Source organism: Aplidium turbinatum, chromosome 5 (assembly GCF_918807975.1).
Source record: "Aplidium turbinatum chromosome 5, kaAplTurb1.1, whole genome shotgun sequence".
NCBI classification, from domain to species: domain Eukaryota; kingdom Metazoa; phylum Chordata; class Ascidiacea; order Aplousobranchia; family Polyclinidae; genus Aplidium; species Aplidium turbinatum.
The window spans coordinates 9,715,295-9,734,948 of record NC_137476.1 but is presented as its reverse complement, the minus strand read 5'-3'; the positions used below and the strand labels follow the sequence as shown (position 1 = coordinate 9,734,948).

General features: G+C 36.8%; 3 protein-coding genes across 5 annotated transcripts in view; 2 read left to right on the top strand and 1 right to left on the bottom strand.

Moving 5' to 3' along the window:
• Positions 1–19,654, top strand: part of LOC145771351 (isoamyl acetate-hydrolyzing esterase 1 homolog) — a 114,341-nt gene that overhangs the window by 27,248 nt on the left and 67,439 nt on the right. The window lies entirely within an intron of this gene.
• LOC145771354 (uncharacterized) lies at positions 178–9,240 on the top strand. Its single transcript, XM_082583108.1, has 3 exons — positions 178–961; positions 4,467–4,541; positions 8,698–9,240. The coding sequence occupies exons 1-3, from the start codon at positions 310–312 to the stop codon at positions 8,802–8,804; spliced, it is 834 nt and encodes a 277-aa protein (XP_082439234.1). The 5' UTR covers positions 178–309; the 3' UTR covers positions 8,805–9,240.
• On the bottom strand, positions 10,528–13,466 carry LOC145770242 (COMM domain-containing protein 3-like). Of its 3 annotated transcripts, XM_082581839.1 has the most exons (3): positions 12,903–13,466; positions 12,144–12,199; positions 10,528–11,674 (listed from the first exon to the last, which is right to left on the bottom strand). In XM_082581839.1, exons 1-2 carry the CDS (start codon positions 13,417–13,419, stop codon positions 12,168–12,170), a joined length of 549 nt encoding a protein of 182 aa, XP_082437965.1. In that variant the 5' UTR covers positions 13,420–13,466; the 3' UTR covers positions 10,528–11,674; positions 12,144–12,167. The 3 variants fall into 3 exon arrangements, 2 of the variants coding, with proteins under 2 accessions (XP_082437965.1, XP_082437964.1); XR_014289136.1 differs by having other exon boundaries at positions 12,144–13,466; XM_082581838.1 differs by having other exon boundaries at positions 10,528–12,199.

Below are 19,654 nucleotides of genomic sequence, written 5' to 3'. Positions count from 1 at the left end.
CGACGACGACGACAGCCTAGTCATAGTTCAGAAAGTAAACAATCCCATAGGTCAGCTTAAAAGTTGATTTCGATATTATTTTTTAAAAACACAAAACGACAACATTATTATGTGCTTTAGGATGTTCCCACAAGTTTGCTCCAGCATATGTGATGCATTTTTTCTCCAGAATTGGCAATCTGGGAAGATGGGGCAATTGAATTAAACGCTCAAACAAACAGCACATTAGTTTACAGTTTTTTGGAACAATAATCTACTGTCGTGTTTTATTAAATCAATCTCAAACAAAAGGTGTGATTTATATGTTGGATGATGGCCGAAACCAATAAAAACATCACAACAAAAATTGAAATGAATGTGTTGAATTTTCGAAATGAAAGCAGTGAATCTGATAAAGAACCCAATGAAAAGGAAAACAAAGGAGCACAAGAAAATGAAAAATGCCTAAAAGACGAAAAAGGAAGTGATAACATATACGAAATGAGCAGCAATTCGTCACCGGGAAACACAAAAGTAATTAATCATGAAATCTCATCTACAAGTAATAAGGGATCTTTGTGTGAAGGTGATTTCAAAACAGTTGAAACTTACGGAAATGCAGAAGATATCTTTAAACAAGATGTTAAATGTTCAAGTGAAAGTGGTGATAAAGAAACAGCAGATGTCAAAGAAATACAAGAAAGCACGCAAACTAACCAAGAATCCAAAGAAAACAAATATGATGGCAAACAAGATGAGGAAAACGTTGCACAAGAAAGAAAACAGAACAAAGAAGACGTGAATGAAAACAAAGAAGGAAATATAGAAGAGTTAGAACAAGTAATGGGAGGGATAAAAGAAATGCAACTTCAAAAAGAGAGAAGTAATACCTCAACAAAAGAAACGGAAGTACAAGATAAAGGAAAATGCTGGAAAAACAAAGATGGTGACCACCATGTACAAAATGGCGCTTGTGAATCAGGTAGGCTACATGTCCATTTGAATGCGTAGGCTAACTGGCTTGATTAGATTAGGTCAGTGCGAAATGCTGGAAGGTTGTAGTACTAAAACGAAATATGCACCAAACAAACAGAATAAGATAGATTGAAATTCGATTTTGGAGCAGCATGATCGTTGCTTACTTCACAATATAGATATTAACTAGCCTACCTGTTTTAGCCTGATCCTGCGAGTTCGCTGTGGAAATGGCACATGACTAGGGAGCTGTGTTCCCAAAGCTAGTGCAAACCGTTATCACCACAGCAAATTCGCAGCATCAAGCTAAATCAGGTCGTTAATATCTACGTTGTGAAATTAAACAGAATCAAGCTGAACAAAAGTGATGAAAACCTACCATCTTACGAAGTTAATTTATTAGCGTAACTATAAAGATAGTTTCTGAATTGCTACAACAGTAAAGAAATAAATTCAAGTCAATAAGACAACTAACATAAAGGTTTTAAGTCCACACTTTCTTTTTCATAAGTCTACAGTTTGTTATAACCGATTTCCAATTCAACTGAGCAATCCCCTTTACCTACTGTGTACAGTTCCTATAGTTGTGTGTGTGTGTAATGTTTGAGTGCTAACTTATCTTTGTAGAGATGGATTTAATTCTAATGTTCAGTTTAGCTGGATATCAAGGCGTGATGTTTCGACAATAGAGTGGCTCCTAACTGAATGATCTTTGTAAACTAAAAAAATGTCAAGTTTGTGAGATAAAAATACTCGGTTGAAATGTACCCCATCGTTGATTGACTACCCACTTCGTAAGTGATGGTATATGATCACTATGAGTCACTGGTAATTATTATCAAATGACAATTTTAAATAATGGTATAAAGATTAACTTCGAGCAAAAACTTTAGAGCTTTATGTCTTTTAAATGATGGTAGTTAAATTAACTAAACTGGTGCTTCCCAACCGGTGGGTCGCGAAGCCATTTCAGGTGAGTCGCAAAGCATTTCTAAATGTTACTGAATGTTAAAATTTTCTAAAAAATACCGACAAATGGATCTCACGCCGCAGTTTGGTCTTGAACACTGAACAGTAGGCTACTGCGCCTTCGCTACTCTTATCTTCACTTCATTTTTTGACTTTTCATTTTCATAACAATTAAGCATCCTGTTTTCTATGTGATCGGGAAATAATTGCATTACGATTACGTAAGAATTATGCAACAATGTAACAAATATGTAACAATTAGATGCGTGGTGTCGCATTAACTATTTCAGTACGTACTCCAGTAGTAAAGATCCCATAATAAAGATGTCATGATGGTGATGATGATGTTCGCCCTTCGTTTCCGAAGATGGCCAATGAGACTGAGATCAAGCTTTTTTTAGTGTGGGCTTTGGTCAGTGTAGGCTACATGAGTAACATGAGTGCGCAGATGGTTGATGGGGCCTATCTGTGCGGTGAAGCTTCCACTGCAGGATGGACATTGGAAGAATGGTTGGCTAGGGCCAGGGTTGTTTGAGGCTCGGGCCTTGCGATGTTCTCGTTATCTCATTGTGGGTCGCACAATAAAACTTGCAAAGTGGGTCGCGAACTGAAAAAGGTTGGAAAGCACTGACTAAACGAACCCGAGTACGAAAATATCGCTGTTATAATATAGTTTTACTGAAGATGCCTGAAAAGTTAATTAAACACAATAAGACAAAAAATATTAAAACTCGTCACAATGCAACTTCAACCTAGAAAAATGATAATAACACTGTGTTAAACTCGAAAAACTCAAATTACCCTCACATATAGGCTTGGTCAGGGATGGAGGAACCAAGTGGGCCTCGTGGGCCTGGGCCCACCTACTTTATTTTCTGGGTGGGCCTGGCCCACCCACTTTTGAAAGCCAAGTTTCTTTGAAAAGGTAGCGAAAACGGAAAATTAGAGAAAGAGTTCTCAAAAAAAGCTCTTCAATCATTTAATACACCTTAGTTTGATTACACAGGCCAGCAAAAAATGTTGGGACCAAAGGTGAGAGTCATTTTAGAGTATTTCAGGGCCCCTGATTCCAAGAATGCATTTAATTTTTTTGAATTTTCGAAACTACCAGGAATTGAATTTGGAACCAAGATTACGTTCCTCCGTAACAAGGATAAAATTTCAAGCAGCTACTTTACTGAAGAACATAACTTTGTATTCTGTAATTACATAAATGGCCTTCGTACCTTGATGGGTGTTGCTCAGTATAGTAAGCCTACCATAATAAAGAATTGCGCTTGTTCATCGATGGCTTTGTTTTGCTTATTTGTCTAGTTTGTTAAGCAAAACAATGTATGTATTTTGTTTGTACTTAGTAGCTTAGTTAGTAAGTCTGATATTGTTGAATTCAACAAATACATTAAGGCAAAGCACAAGTTGTTTATTCTACATCTTGTATCCTAAGGCTTGCTTCACGTCGTATTTTGATTGTTACTAGGCCAGTAAACGTTAAATAGCCGTTCGTTTGGGTTGTAATCAACGTGATTGGTTCCAAATAGCGTTTTTACAACTCAGAAATGTGCCTGGGATTACTTTCAGTTTTATCTATGTAATAAACGACACGACGTTAAATCTATAGGGGCTCAAAATTGCAAAAAAAATGTTTTTGCGGTAGGCTAGGCTATCTCAAAAGCTAGAGCCAATTCGAAAAAACAAGTGCATTTTCTGAATCAGGGGCCTCGAAATACCCTAAAATGATTCTCACATGCCGTGCCTTTTTAAAAAAAAAATATTTGTTTACCTGTGCTATCTTTGATAGCTCAATGATGAAATCTAATCTTCAAACTTTTCTGTTGAGCCCACTGTTGATGGGCAGCACGTGTGGGTGTGGTTGCGTGTGATTGGTGGAGTAATCTATAAATCAATCCAACTGCTCTCTAATGTTAAAACAATGATAACATTACATATTATGCAGTGCATGCACGATTGCATGTAGGCCTACTGTATCATGCTGCAGATTATTTCTCCCAGGTTGGTATTTTAACTGTGTGTGTATTTTTGCTTTTTTATTTGTGTGTAAATCGCCATATTTTGTACAGCGCTGTAGAGCAATTTAACAATTTTGTAATTTTTTTGGCCAAATCGGGCCCAAAAACGGAAATTTTTTGCTGGTTGGCACAAAAGGCAATCATGAAAACACAATGTATAAGCGATTGCAAGTATTAGGTATGCAGCAATGTTATCGGGGGTCTGGGGGCGAAGCCCCCCAGAAGTTTTATTAACTTTGACTGCTACGCCTTTGGGCCCACCTACTTTTAAAATGGTTCCTCCATCCCTGGGCTTGGTAGCTGAAGTTTAGGTTAGATTTAATTTGAATCATGAAGAACCAAACTATGATTAATTTAAAAAAAAATTGAGGCAATTTATACGGAACGAAAAGTAAGTTGGCCAATGACCTTTTTCAACATTGAAGTTTGTCTGTAAAAGTCATTGATATAATTTCGAGATAAAAATCATGAAATTCTAAGTCCAATGTTTTAATTTCTACTTTGGGTTTGTTTCAGAAGCCGAAGTGCGCTCTTCTTCGATCGATGAATTACGACCTGACCATTGTGCGAACGTGGAAGGTGTTGAAAATAGTACGTGGTTAAGCCATCCAGTAATAGAACCAACTCTGGTTCTAGCTCTTGCAATTTTTTTCAACTCTACAGTAACTACGAAGTAATAGTGGCTCTGGAGCACAAAGCCTATAAGCAAGCTTACAGTAAAATCATTTCCCTAAAAATAATCACAGACTAATAGTTTCTAGCAATTAAGGATTGTGCCGAATCAAGTATCATCTTAAAATATTAAGATGTTATTTTGATCAACCAAAGCAAGTTGAATGCACTTCTAGAGTGAATTATTTAGAAATGTAGGCTACATGCACATTATCTCTTGGTGTTTGTGATCAACTGGCCAAATATTGAAGCTATAAAATTTTGAGTGCAAACTTTATAATTGAGTGCAAATAAATAAAAAAATAAATAAGGCTTTTGAAGAGAAAGAGACGCTCGAAATTACAGCTGAACATTACCAAAGTACAAAAACAATGGTATGCAATGCTGCACAATGTTACTGCTTCAATCTTGTCGGCTTTGTAACTTGGTGCATGATGGTAACATGATTGAAGATGAGACGTTGAAGTTTTGTGAGAGGAGATAAAGATTTGACCGATACGTCGACATGAATATGTTACTTTAATAGATCAATATACCGCAAGTTTAAAATTTTAGGATGACGTTATCATGACTTTCATGACCTCACCGTTGACGTCATCGTCAAAAATAAATCTGAGGTCTCTTTCTGTTAGACTAGACCCATTGCGAAATTTCAAAAGATGTGTATACATTCAAGTTGCCTGTAATAATCAAAATGCCCTTTCAACACTTGTGGCGCTAAGTGCTGCTTCTTAATCTCTTATTCACACTTCTCAAAATCACGCCTAATATCCAAAAGTTGATTTTCACTTGTGAGTTATCAGTGAGGCATTGAATGAAAATGTTTTTAGTTAAAATAGAGACTTCCACAGTCTGGATCATTGCTTAACAGGATAAAAATGGACAATTTTGGAAAAAATAGGAATGTTTAGCCCTCTTGAGGCAGGGTATCCCATCATTTAACACCAAAATGGTTGTCATTTTCTGATTTTTCATCGTCAAAATCATGGGAAACAATGCGAGAGGGCGAGAGGCTAAACAATTTGTTAAGTAGCTCCACACTATTAAGCCAACCACCGGGAACAGATTTTACCATACTTTAATAAATATGTAGGCTAGTCTTCCTTTGGAAAACAAACTTTACATTAGCCAGGGGTCACCAACTGTTATGCCACGCTGTTACGCTACGCTGTTACGCTACAACTGCGCCGCCACGCTGTTATGTGCGGCCCGCGGAAGGTAGGCTATAACGCACAAATATAACCAAAAATACTTTTCTTGTAGAGTTAAACAGCATGAAGGCGAAAAAACTTTCCGGGAAGCATATTTTTGCTTTGCATACAATTCCACCACCGACAAATCAGATTGTAGTTCTAGGTAGGGGTTCTTTAAAGCTATTCGAATGCGATGTCCAGCCACACTGTCCCAATGGTTGATTAAAACATCTGTTTTCGAATTTCGAAAATGTCTGTGAGCATAGGGTTGCTTATTTTAAGTTTGTAAACGTCCTGTAAACACTAGTGTGCGTTTCAACGTTATTGGGTTTCACGAGCAGTGTTCCTTTATACAAGTTTTTGTTGGCAAAATAGGCCGGTATGCCAACTCAATGTATAATAAATTGGAAAAATATTAAGCTTAGGCCTATATACAAATTTAAAGACTTTTTCTGGTATTGTGAAAATATTTAGATTAGTACTGCAAAATGTTGTTAATCAACCTTTCTTGCCATGCTAATAAGCACCGCAAGTAACATTTGTCTAATAATCAAGAAAATACAGTTTTATAGAATCTCACAAAAAGGATGAAAAACCAACTCATTGCTTTTTTAGAGGGAACACTGTTCATGAGTTACGATAGAAACGTTTTTTCGGTGATTTCCACAAGCGTTTGTTTCATGGTGCCTGGTTTCTTTTTCCCTGCTATTGGAGCCTATTTTTGGCTGATATGTTTGCACTTTGCAAACATATCAGCCAAAAATGAATGGCACCATGAAACATTTCCATGTTACTGAAACTGTTAATGGCAAGATATCTGTTGTGAAGCGATGTGACAACACCACTCTTTGATTGGCGATGAATATTCTGAGGAAACCGCTCGCCTCGCTATAAGTGCGCAAAACAAGTGGCCTCGTTTATTAGGCAATGAGAAGTCAAAAGTGTTTTTAAAGAAGCTTGGACTGGCGTTGTTCGACTAATTTTGTTGCTGCGGTATTCTAAGATAAATATTAACAACATGTAACGCTGAATACTGGGTACGAAATGCGTTCTTTTCTAGCATAAGAGTCAACCAACCTAAAATTTTATTAGTGCGGCCCTCTACAGCTCTCCTAAGTGCTAAAGTGGCCTGCATGCAAAAAAGGTTGGTGACCCCTGCATTAAACTGTCGATTCATTTATATTTTAGGAAGTCAACACTACTCCCGTTCAGCCAATTCTAATTGTCTCAGCAGGATGTCTCAGAATAAAATTGAAGTCGCCATTGTGTTAGTGATAGTAATTTTGCTTATAGCAGCACTTGTGTGTATAATAATATTTTTGGGTAAGTTATTTTTCATGAAGTTTTTATTTGTAAGTATGTTTTCAGATAAGGAAACTTTTAAAAATATTTCACTGGGTGTATTTTTAACCTTTTTTGTATTCGAAAGAAGAACTCATTAAACTACGGCCGCGCTGGACTTGTAGCCTATACTTGCGTGACATAGCCTACGATTGAAATGAAAAGCGATATTTTGTGAACTACAGTTTTTATAGAAAAATGCAGGGCCGTTGAGAAAATGATTTAAGGCCAGCAAACTATCAATGAAGTCTTCGGGTATCAAATCAAAATACAAGAAACGCCCCGTTTGCTCAGCAGTTACGCCCCAGGCTGAAGATAGCGCGGCGATGGTTCGACTCTTGGGGTGTGCGCTTGAGCAACGCATTTCAGGACTGCTCTCCATTCAGCGGCACCTATAGTGAATGGAATAATTTCCTGGCAACAAGACTTCAACAATCGGAAAACTTCACTCTGCCAATCTCGGCAACCGGCCCTGAGTCAAGAGCCTCTACAACAGGGCTACTCAACTGGTGGACCGCGGTCCGAATCCGGACCTTCTGGGTGTTGATGGTGGACCTTGAGCTTTTGGAAGAATAACCTCATTGCCACGTTTCAGGGCTTCTTTAAACAGATTTCTACTGGGAGGAAGTAATTTTTACTGTACCGGTAATTATCCTAGTTGCTAGGGGGCTTCGACCTCCGACTCCCCAACACTTTCTCAAAAATCCAAGTCGAGTTACATTTTACGTAAAAAGCGGTTTGGTACAGATAGTTTAATTTTCGTGATTGCGTGTGAAATAACTTATTCACCGGACCGCTAAAGTTTGAGCGCTTTGGCATCTGTCTACAGTTATACCTGATATACATATGGGCAGCCTGTATTAGATTTATGGGTTACATATGGGCAGCCCATATTAGATTTGTGGGTTGAGTGTGAGCAACCCACATGAAACCCATAAATGAATATGGGCAGCCTATATGGGGGCAATGTGATGCCCGCGGACACAATGTGTAGCCTATGGGTCCCATATGGGAAGCTCACATGGGGCCCGTACATCAACCCATATGGGTCCCCATGTGGGGCCCATATGGGCTTGCTGGCTGGGTTATAATCTGATTTTTTGTTCTATTCAGATTTAGCCTACACCAAGTTACCAGGAGATTGAAGATTTAGATTAAGTGGACGGAGAGCTATAATCTTCGTATCCACTTTCAGACATGCCATCATGTGTCTTGCCAAAAACACAGTTGCACGCTCCTGAATGGTGTCGAACCGACGTCCCTTCGAATATATTACCAGGGCACTACCGGCTATGCAACAGCGTAGCAATATAAATGCAGAGATCTTGTTCTGACTTGCAAGTAGCCTATTGGACAGAATGACTATGTAGCCCGCGCTCGTTAAGTTTTTATTTACCTGACAACAAAGCGTTTGGTGGTAGGCTACTGTTTTAAACATAACAAGTCTAGTCTGATAAGCTATAAGAACTTATGTTAGGCTATGCTTTATGTTGTTGAACAACTTATGCTTAATTAATATTTTTTAACTTAATGTTTTTTAGTTTTTGAACCGACTACAGACGATGTGACATCATCACCTCCAATGACGACAACTGCATCTACAACTGCGAATGGAACAACTTCGGAAATGGGCAGCGGCCAAGCTTAGATAGCTTCTAAAATGAAAGAAATCTTTTGATATGACCTATACGGCTGTTTGCAACTACGCGGCCCAACAAGAAGGTGTATAAATATCTACCATGTTACTCCCTTACTTTCCAATCGACTATGAGGATTGTATTGCCAACTGTTTTTATCCAATGCGTCACATACCAGCAAAGAATATTATTGCTTTTAGGATACAACGTTTGCAGACGTTGAATGTAAACACAATAATTTGAGACGAACATTATAGCTCATCGCTGCACTCGGGTCCGTAGCTATAAATACCGCCGTAAAGCTAAACTTGATATAATGTTGTTATAGATATGCACGTAGGTCTAGAGTAGACCAGTGATTCCCAAACTGTGTGCCGCGAATCTTTTTGGAATTTTGGAAAAGAACTGTAGGAATATTTAAAATAAGGCATGCAGACATGCATATGCGACTTAACCCTATCTCAGTTATACGAGCTGTTTTCGTACGCGGAAGGTACGTCACGGGCTATCTTAGCCCGTGCTAATTAATCGCTAATAACGGGAGCTATGAAAATCACAGAGCCAAAATATTTTACAAGATAATAGCCATGTGCATTGTGCGCATAGGAATTAAATTTTTTCCAACAAATTTATTGAAATAAAGTGTTTGAAATGAAAAATCGTCAGGAAGTCAGTTTTCATTCTAATTTCCAGAAACTAGCTTCAAAATTTACGTGAGTGTGCCGCGAGCGTTTTATAATTATCTTAGTGTGCCACAAGCTGAAAAAGTTTGGGAACCACTGGTCTAGTCTATAACCTTTTTCGTGAAAGATTTGCGTTGTTTACTTTGGGCTAACTGTGTTGGCTATGAATAGCTATGTAATTATTGCGGTGAAGATTGCTGTTTCAACATAAAATAGCCAATTTGTTATCAAGTAGGCCCCTGTTATCATATAGTAACGAACAGTCCAGCCCCGTTTTATCCTGAATGGAATCCACATAAATAAGATGTTTAAAAACATGTACCGGTACAACGAAACCGATAACATTGACCAAACGCAAATAGGAGTTCCTTATTGACTCTGACCCAAACAGAACAAATAGTTACCGTTAACGGATCCCACGTCAATTATGCGCCCTCTAAAGCCAAGCTGACTGCAGCACAATCTCTCAATCTTGCAGAAGACCTAAGCGTCATCAACAGCGATAGCGTCGCATAAAAGTAACAGCGCCTTACATTGTCAAAAGTTAAAAAAAAAAGCTAACTAGGTGTTGCTGGATAAATCCCTGCTTTTTTAGACTAAGCGATTAGAAGCACTTATTCAATAGACGGACGTGATCACCCAGTTCTGTGAGCATCAAGAGAATTCCGCAAGAAATTCATCTCTGCAAGCTTAATCCTGGCAGTTTTGCATTCTTGTAAAGACTTTGAACCACTGACGCAGGCCCTGTCACCGAGTGAAGTTTCCGCTTGTGTCGTTGAATTACTCCATCCATTAGGTGCCGCTGAATGGAAAGCAGTTCTGAAATGCGCCACTCAAGTGCACACCCAGAGAGCCCGACCAGCGCCGCTTGATCTTGAGTCGCGCGGGTAACCGCTGAACTAATGGGGCTTTAGAATTTTGTTTGGTGTTCGGCATGATTACTTTTATTCATGAACTGTTCCGTGGATGAAAAACACTGCGTAAAATTGTACACCTCTTTCGTTGAAGGCCCAAGCAGCTTTGTACAGCATCGTTGAAATTTCCATTTCGAATTTATTTTTGCAAACGTAGGCTGATCACAACTGGGTTCTAAAAATAGTGATATCGACATAAGATCACAACGGGATGGTTATAACAAAAACTGAGACATTTACAAAATGGGTTGATTTTGATAAATGGGACCGTTTCACAAAACGAGCCAGCTTTTTACATTGGTTTAACACCTGCAGATCCTGAATGAGTGTAAAAAGGCGAATTTCGCTAGTTGGGATTACTTCGATAATTGAGTTGTTTGAAATAAATTTCTTTACAAGTGAGTTTAGCTCGAGCAATCTTGCTTTGAAGAGAAATATTTCAGCGATTTGAATTTCGTTTCGAGTTAACGAAACTGGTTTTCTTAAAGCGAAATCAAGACGAATAATGTTGTGATAACAAATATTGTACTTTAGTCTCAACTAGTTTTATTTGGTAGTGGTGGCCTATGTGGCGTTCTACTGAGAACAAGGTCAAGTGCTAAGGTGAACACTACATACCCAGAGATCAAATTGGTCGTGCTTTACATTGATTTAACGTCTATAAACTGTAAATTAATGTAAAAAACGACTGATTCGATGTCTGGGTAGTCAGTAGTAAGTTTTACTATACAAGTAACACGAATATACTACCGGTATATATTTTTCTCGCTGCAATGGCTGATTGTTTTCTTTTCACACATACGTGATATTTCACTGCCAAAAATGTGTTTTGTTGTGATATGTATTGTATTGAATCATTAATGTACATCACATCAATGTAAAAATCACTAATAAAAAAGCAATTTGGTATATTGGCATCGTCTTGAAAAGTTGATTTAGAGTAGTTTAATACAAAACTTAGAACAAACTAAAAGAAGCCAGAGTGAGGTTTAGAGCAATGATGTTCAATAGCATAGTGCTATTTTTAATCAGTTTACAATTGCATGTTGGCTCTAATCCATAGATTTCATTTGATGCTGCCTTGAAAGCAATGGTCTTGCTACTCACTTTCGTTTGCTGCATAAAGGTTTAGATAATTAGAACAACATCTTTCATTGCATCAAGGCTTGCCAGGTGGAAATAGAGTCAGAAGAGAAAAGGATGCCAATCTCCTAGCATGCCATCGAGTTTTGACTCAACATAGGTACGGCTGGTACGTGCTTTCAGTGGATGTTGTACAACAACCTTCAGAAGACAGAAAAGATGTTCTCATCACTGAGCTAGGTTAAAAACCATTAATGATAGAATGCACCAACAGTGGATCATTCAAGGCTTAAGGAAATCAGCCGTTGAAAAAGTTTAATTTGCAGACTGTTTCTACAATTGATGCAGCAACCGTAATCCGCTGATTACGGATTCACAGATAACCTTTGCACAAACTGATTTTAATTAACTAATCAGATTATTAGCTTAATTGGCCATTGAAAAGATTGCTGAACTTGCTGCATCTGACCATAAGAACACATGATGAAATATATTTTGAAGGAAGTGATTAATGTATCTTGAACAAGTGCAGCCTTATCATCGTGACACAATGACCTTGTTTCGTGAAGAAAAAGTTCATTTGTAAACTAAAAATGCTAACTACGCTACATAGTTTCTATATATTGAGGATATGTAAAAGAAAAACTCAGCAAAGGAAGTTGGCAAGCACCTGAACAGATTGGACATCATGCAATTACAAGTCACAATTCATATGAGTCGAAAAATCTGAATAAAAATTGACATAATAAATAACTTTCAGACAATCAACACTCAGTTGAACACATATTAAGTTTTGGTTGAATGATAGGGTAGGGATTTGTCAAACTAAACAATAAAATCAAAAGTTTAATGTTAAAAATAAACGTCTTTTGTTTGAGGTTCACTTACACTAAGGTTCTGTTAATATTCGCATATAAAGCCTATTTCAGGCATAAATACTTGACCGGCCAATTGTTGCGCACAGCTTAAATTACTTATTATCAGGTTTTGTAAGTTGTTTCTCACCATATCACAGAGACAAAAGTCATTTTTTTGGAATATGACAGCACAAAATCTATGAATCACCAAAAACCTATTAAATTTTCTAACTGACTTATAAGATTGCCTATAAAAAGTTAGTTGGAAAATTTAATAGGTTAATTTAATATTAATAGGTTAATATTAATATATAGGTTAATATTAATATTTTAATAGCTTAAATTTAATTTAATAGACTGATAAGATTGCCTATAAAAAAAGTTTATATCTTCATCGGCATGCTCTGAAACAGACAATGCAAAAGACTAACATATATTGAATCTCAATTGCACATGTTAAGCAGAATGAAATAAAACTTTAATGAAATCAATCTTTGTAGCTTGATCGATTAATTCTAATCATTAAACTTGTGTGGCTCGCTCAATAGCCTTTGATGCTTCTTTTAGTTTACCAAACAAATCTTGCAATTCTTCTCTTGAGCAGGTAAACTTTACTTCTTCATCATCTGCTGTGGACAATGAAATTGTGTAACGGAGATTGTTCACTTTGTGGATTTGATTGTTTTTAATATTGTAATCTAACCTCCACCCAGCATCAACTATATGTGGAAAGTTAATGCCAATCACAGCAAGGTGATCTCTTAAGTCTGACCGATGATGATTAAATAATTCAATGAATCGCTGTTTAGCTGATGTAGAAAAGTTGCAGTCATCTAGTAACATACTCAATTGATCTTCTTGGACATCCACTTTCGCCGATTCTAAGATCAAAGCAACCAAAGCACTATGAAGTTGTTTTAATAGGTTAGCATCAACAGCGGCCAACTGCTTGGGAGGTTTATCTACCTCTTTATCCAGTATAGTGTCCAATGAAAATTTTACAATATCATCAAAGAGTTCATCAGTTATCGATGAATTTGAAGACAAGAGCTTTAATATTTGAATATTATTGGTAGACAACAAATCCATGTCTACATGTATGCAAACTAAATGATGCAATGCACACAACAATGCCAAATTCTGAAATAAAAGATATTTGTAGAAAACATAAGTAGAAATGTCAGTGAAATCCAGGTAATAAGTAGGCAGATGTAATAGTTACCACATTTCATCCACATAATAACCTTTGGCATTTCAGAAAAGTTAAACCTTTACCTCAGAGTTGCCAATTTGGCTTTTTTGAAGCCAGATTTTGAGAATCTGGCTTTATTTATTTTTTAAATAAAAAAAGCCAGAAAATATAGGCTTTTTCTGGCTTTTTTTCATGTTTCATCAATTTTTTGTCAAATTAATAAAAAGCCAACATAATTTTGACTTTTTTTGGCTTAATTTTATCTTTCGCGATTTTTTTTAGGAAAAAAATTCGGTCTGTGTCAATTTGAGCAGTAATTTCTACCATATATTTGGTTGTAGTGTCCGACCGAATTTCGTTTTGAAGCCAAAACTAGAAAATTTTCTAGTTGCTTGTCTTTTGATTAACTATGTTTCTGCGTTGTCGCTGAAGTCAAAGTTCGATGGGACACTATTTAGTTGTGAGCTTTTTATATGTGTACGGTATGTTTAATGAATACTAATTGGCTTTTTCAGCTGTTTTTTGCTGGCTTTTTTTAGGCTTTTTTTGTGACTAGGTCTGGCTTTTTTTGGTGAAGACAGGTTGGCAACCCTGCTTTACCTTTGTACTAAGATCTTAACATACCACACTCCGTTAGAAATCTTCAAATCTGTCTTTAGATTAAAACATATGTAACAGTAGATTACTCGGGCAACACTAATATTAGCTATTTTTTGAAAAGCTATAGTGCAATTAGCAATGTAATACCAGGCTTGCCAGGTCCACTTATGGAAAAAATGCCAAACAACTGGTCAAAAATGCCAAATAGGCAAACCGCTGCAAAATCGCAGGTTTTTTCATTAATGAATAATCAATTTGATGAAAAATGGATAAAACAGCTCAGCCCACACTTACTGCTATTGCACAACAGTACCTAGAGCAGTGGTTCTCAACCAATGGGCCATGGCTCACTGGTGGGCCATAGAAGCATTTTGAGGTGGGCCACAGACATATTTAAAAAATTAAAAGATTTATTGAAACATTTTGTTTCATTTTTGTCACTGCAACGCTTTATGATGTAATAGACTAGTTTGTGATTAAGCCATCTTTATAAGCGGTAGCTTTGTTGAACTTTTGCAGATCCGCTTTTTAGTACGTGCAGCATTTTATTTTGTGGATTATTTTGGTGAGGAATTGACAATAGTTGAAGCTTTAAGTTTGATGAAAATTACATTCAGTATACTGTAGCCTACATCAAATTTTGATAACAGAGAAGAAAAGGGACAATGTGTATTATGTTGTAAAGTTCTTAGTCATTATTCATTGACGCAATCAAAACTGAAGCTTCACCTGGAAAAAGTTCATCCAAATTACAAGGATAAAGATGTGAACTTTTTTTAACGAAAAGAAGATAGTGTGAAGCGTCAGCGCCTGGATTCAACTGGGAGATTCCAGCAACATTCCAAAGGCAATGTTCTGCTGCTTTTTGTTTATAAACTTTTTTTGTAATTTTTTTCTTACATAAAAACTGAATGGGCCACAGAACGTTTATGCAAACAAAAATGGGCCACGAAAGAAAAAAGGTTGAAAACCACTGACCTAGAGAGTACCGTACCGTATTCTTTAGAAAAAAAAAGCAACCAAATTCACATACATCATTATTATCCCAGCCATTACCATTAAGCCGTATTACTTCATAGAATGCCTGAAACAATTGAAAGCCAGATATGAAAAATTGTGGAATATAAAGTTGTTTCGTCACGTTTTGCAAGCACGACAATAGCATCATAACAGCAACATAAAAAAGGTTCATGAAAGCCTTGAGGATGTTACTTCAACTACTGAAATTTATCGGTACTGGAAACAATATTCGTAAACACACAGTACCATTAATATTTACAAATACATGTGAAATGTTTTCATTTGCAATGTAAATGGTTTTATTGAAATTGCCAATCACAATTATGTAGTCATGCAGGCCTCGAAATTCACTGCGCACACCGCAGACATGTCCACCGTCACAGCATGTGATGTCCGCGGGAAGTACCGTACCATCTAGATCGGTCATATTTGTTCGCCGAGAAATAACACAGAAGCGATACAAATCGTCATTGCATAGCACAAACAATTGTAGCAAGAATATAATTTTCCACGCATTGTAGCGCATGTCTAGAAAATGTGAATACTGTATCCCTTAGCTTCCATTTAAGCAGGAAAACTTTCAATTTTTGTTTTGCTTTAACTATTGATGACATTCTTCTTCTTCTTGCTAACATTGAATCAGCGTAGCAAAGGTGAATTCTTTGATAAGAATCGATGGGAGTACCGGTAATCACGCGCAACTTAGCTCAAGTCTTACGTCACAGTGTCAATGTCTGGCTTTGATCTCCAAGTAATATTGATAAGGCAAGGTTGGTTACAAAATTAGATTTACTGTATTCGAGTAGGCTATTACAGCAAGATGCAGTAAAATTTGTTAAGTATTGGTATTACAAGGTCCAGGAATAATTCGCTTTCGCTCACATGACACGCAAAAATAAACCCTAAGAAAAAAGCCTAGTGAAACTTTACACAGCAGAAAATAGTAGCCTTAGTGTAAAAGTTTTCCGACTCGCGCCCAGAGCATTGTGATTCAAGAAGCCACACGACCTCGTTTGGTTGAAGTTAATCATGATTGTGGCGTACCAAGCAGCTACACATGCGCTTTGACTCTTCAAGCGCATGTCGTCAGTCTGATGAAAGCTTTTCAGAGCGACTTCGCTGAAATTTAAAAAAGCCTTCTAAACCATAGCTATATTTCTCAAATGGTGAAGAATTATTAAGATGAAGTGATTTAAACATGACGATTGACGCTAAAACTGGTGTGTCCGCCATGAGACTTAATTTGCTCGCCGAGATAGCTGCTCAGTCCGAACGCGTTTGTCCGACGTCAGCAAAAATAAATTTCAAGACCTGGTCATGGGAACAAAGTTTAAAAAGCCAAAAATAAAAAATGCTAAACAAAATTTTTCAGGCAAAAGAACAACAAAAAAGGCCAAAAAAGCTGCCTAATTTTGAAAAAATGCCAAACAGGATTTTTTCAACACTACAATTTCCTGAAAGTAAGCTTTAAAGTAGTTACTAGTCAGACTTCAGAGTAATCTGGGCAACACCAGGGTTGCCAGATATATTCAAAATTTTCGGCCCAAAAGCAATTTCAAATTAGCCCAATACTGTTGCTTGTACAAACTAGCCCAAAATTAGAAGAATTCGTTCACAAAATCAGTCCAAATTGACGAAACACAACCAATCATCAGAGATTTTATTTCTTACACTGCAAAAAAACACCTAAACAGCAAGGCACAGTCCTAAATGATGAATAATGCAAGATACAATAAGGATTTAAAATTAATTGAATCAAGAAACAACAAAAACGTTGCCCATAAAAAACAATGATGAAGGGAACATTGAAACTATTTTGTCATTCTGTCTACTTTCTGCCTAATTGCTTGTACCACTAAATGATTGCTCAACAGATTAGTTGCAGCATGGCCACCTAAAGATACGGCCTGATTTGTCACATTTTGCAGAAATTTCCAGGTTTTTCTAACTTTGGGCGAACGTTTAAATAAATTTTTCTAAAAATTAGATTTTTACGCTTTCTTTATTCTTTTCCCCAGATGACACAATAGGTTTTAACATCTTCACATGTTGAAAAACAAAGAAAATTTGATTTTGTAGAATTTAGTCAGACTGTTAATTTTCAATAACAGTCTGATTTTGCGTTTTTCAACTTACTTTTTCTCATTTGCTACTGCTTCCCCAAGGCAACAAAAAAGTTTTTTGTCATTAGGAAACCGCAAAAAGTAAAAACATCTTAAAAAATGTCAGTAGCTGGAATCAAAATCTGCAAAATGTGACAAATCAGGCCGCATCTCAAGGTGGCCATGGTTGCAGGAATATTATGTTGTTTGATGCTACCTTCGAGTCTTCAACCTTCATATTAAATACTGTAAAAGTACACATAAATGCAACGATTTACACTCAAACTTACACATTAAATTGTTACACTTTGGAAATCACATCAGCAGTTCAAAAACAGTGTCTGCATTAGTTACTACATCACTAGTGTTGTTAGCTTGGGAGTCGCTTTCAACAGTAGGCTATACATATCCGAGGTAAACAATCAATCAATCAATCATTTTATTTTTCGTCATTAACGCGTCCGGGACGAAAAAGATACTAACTACAAAAATCGATATAAACCTACCAGCACGTTAACAAACGGGAAAAGGTGGCAAAACCTTGAAAGGTTTAAAACGTGCTTGAATGAAAAATTATGTAGTAGGCTATATATCAGTAGTTAGCACGGCCACAAAACCCAAAAAAGCAAACAGCAAAAAATAAAACAAAAACAGAGAAGCACACATGTAGTAATGAATGACAGCCTAATGAAAAGTGTTGTGGATTAAATTTGCCAGTTCCAATATTGATGTGGATGAGCAGTCATAATAATAATAATAATAATAATAGGATGGAGAAAGAAAACCGGACATAAAAGAAACCCATCCTCAGGCAAAAGCCCGTTTCAATGTGGCCCAGGAGAGCAGGTGATTCAACGTCTGCAGACACGCTCACAGATCGATTGTCTTTAATCTTTTTTCTTCAAATGAATGTCAATGTTGTTTTTTTCTTCAGAACCAACAAAGAAACGCCTTTAAATTTTAACTTGAAGTTCTTCAGTACCAACTGAGAAGAAATGTCTTTAATTTTCTTTTGCTTCTGTAGACTACCAACCAACAAGATCTTCTTTTATTACCGTATTTCTTTGCTTCAGTACCAAACACTAGACAGAGCCACGTCTTTTATTCTTTATGTGCTTCTAGTGCTTCTTGGCCTACCAGCTAACAAGTCGCGTCATTTATTTTTTATGGTCACAGCGGTGAACCATAATCTCTTCGTGGGAAAATTGTAACATAAGATTCCCAAATCCGTTCGTCTGCATGTAATGACCGAAAAAGAAACACTCTTTCGAAACGTCTATTCAAATTTGTATTTCTGTAAAATTAGCCACCTGGCTGTCGAAATTGGATGCAACGCCGTACACCACTAAAACTTGTCACTACAGAACAGATTACTTAGATAAAAGACGGAAAATTTGTCCAGCTAGCAAGTACCAAGCAAACAGTTAAACTTGCGACTGACTTCCAACAAACAATTTTACGAATGACTAGAATAATTTGCGATATCTCAAATGCACGTAGACAGTAACTGTGACGCAATAATGAAAGACATTGTCACGCAATTCAAACCGGTGTTCAAAGGTAGTGATGCAATATTTCATCAGGTCTTACGACCGATGGTGCAATATTTGGACATTTTCTAGCAATTTCCATGACGTAAGATGCCAGCTAGGTTAAGTAGACCATAACGGTTTTTATATGACGTTTGATTTGGTGAACAAAATTGTCGGAAACAGGTGGCTGGAGTCGAACATGCAGGCTCTCGACTGCGAGCCCAACGCACTAACCATTCGGCCACTGCTGCTCATTAATTGTAGTATTACATTGCTATTGCACTATGGCTTCTCAAAAAATAGCTTTTATTTATGTGATATCAGCTCAAGGAAAGGCTAAGGCAGTTTGACATTTGTATGCTAAAAATACAAAATAATTTAGGTGTATACCGGTACCTTGAAAACTGGCCAGAGCTGCAGCACAAACTTAAAAACCTTCGCAAAAAACTTAAAATTTACTATTTACAGAGCTGCCATTATTTTGCACTCAAAAATAAGGATGGCGAAAAAACAACATGTTTCAAATAATTATTAGGCTATTATTTATTTGCATCAGACCAATGGGTCACTAATTAATACCATTTTTTTTTTACCAGAAACAATATTTTTCAGCCTTTTCTTGCTCTTATGCTCTGTGCATCTCACAGCAGCTTCAGTCTAAGTTTACTTGCAGCGGAGATTTAACTGTGCTTTCATGAAGGCTGTTTCTTTCATCAATCAATCAAGTTTATTTCGACATAGCTCCACATTCATTTTCAATGTTTCGTACGTAGGCTCACCTTACAGTCCTACTTATTAGATATTATCAATAGTTGTCGTTATCAGTAATTATTTACTACTGGTAGTTACAAAAGTAGGCCTATAACTGTTAACCTAAG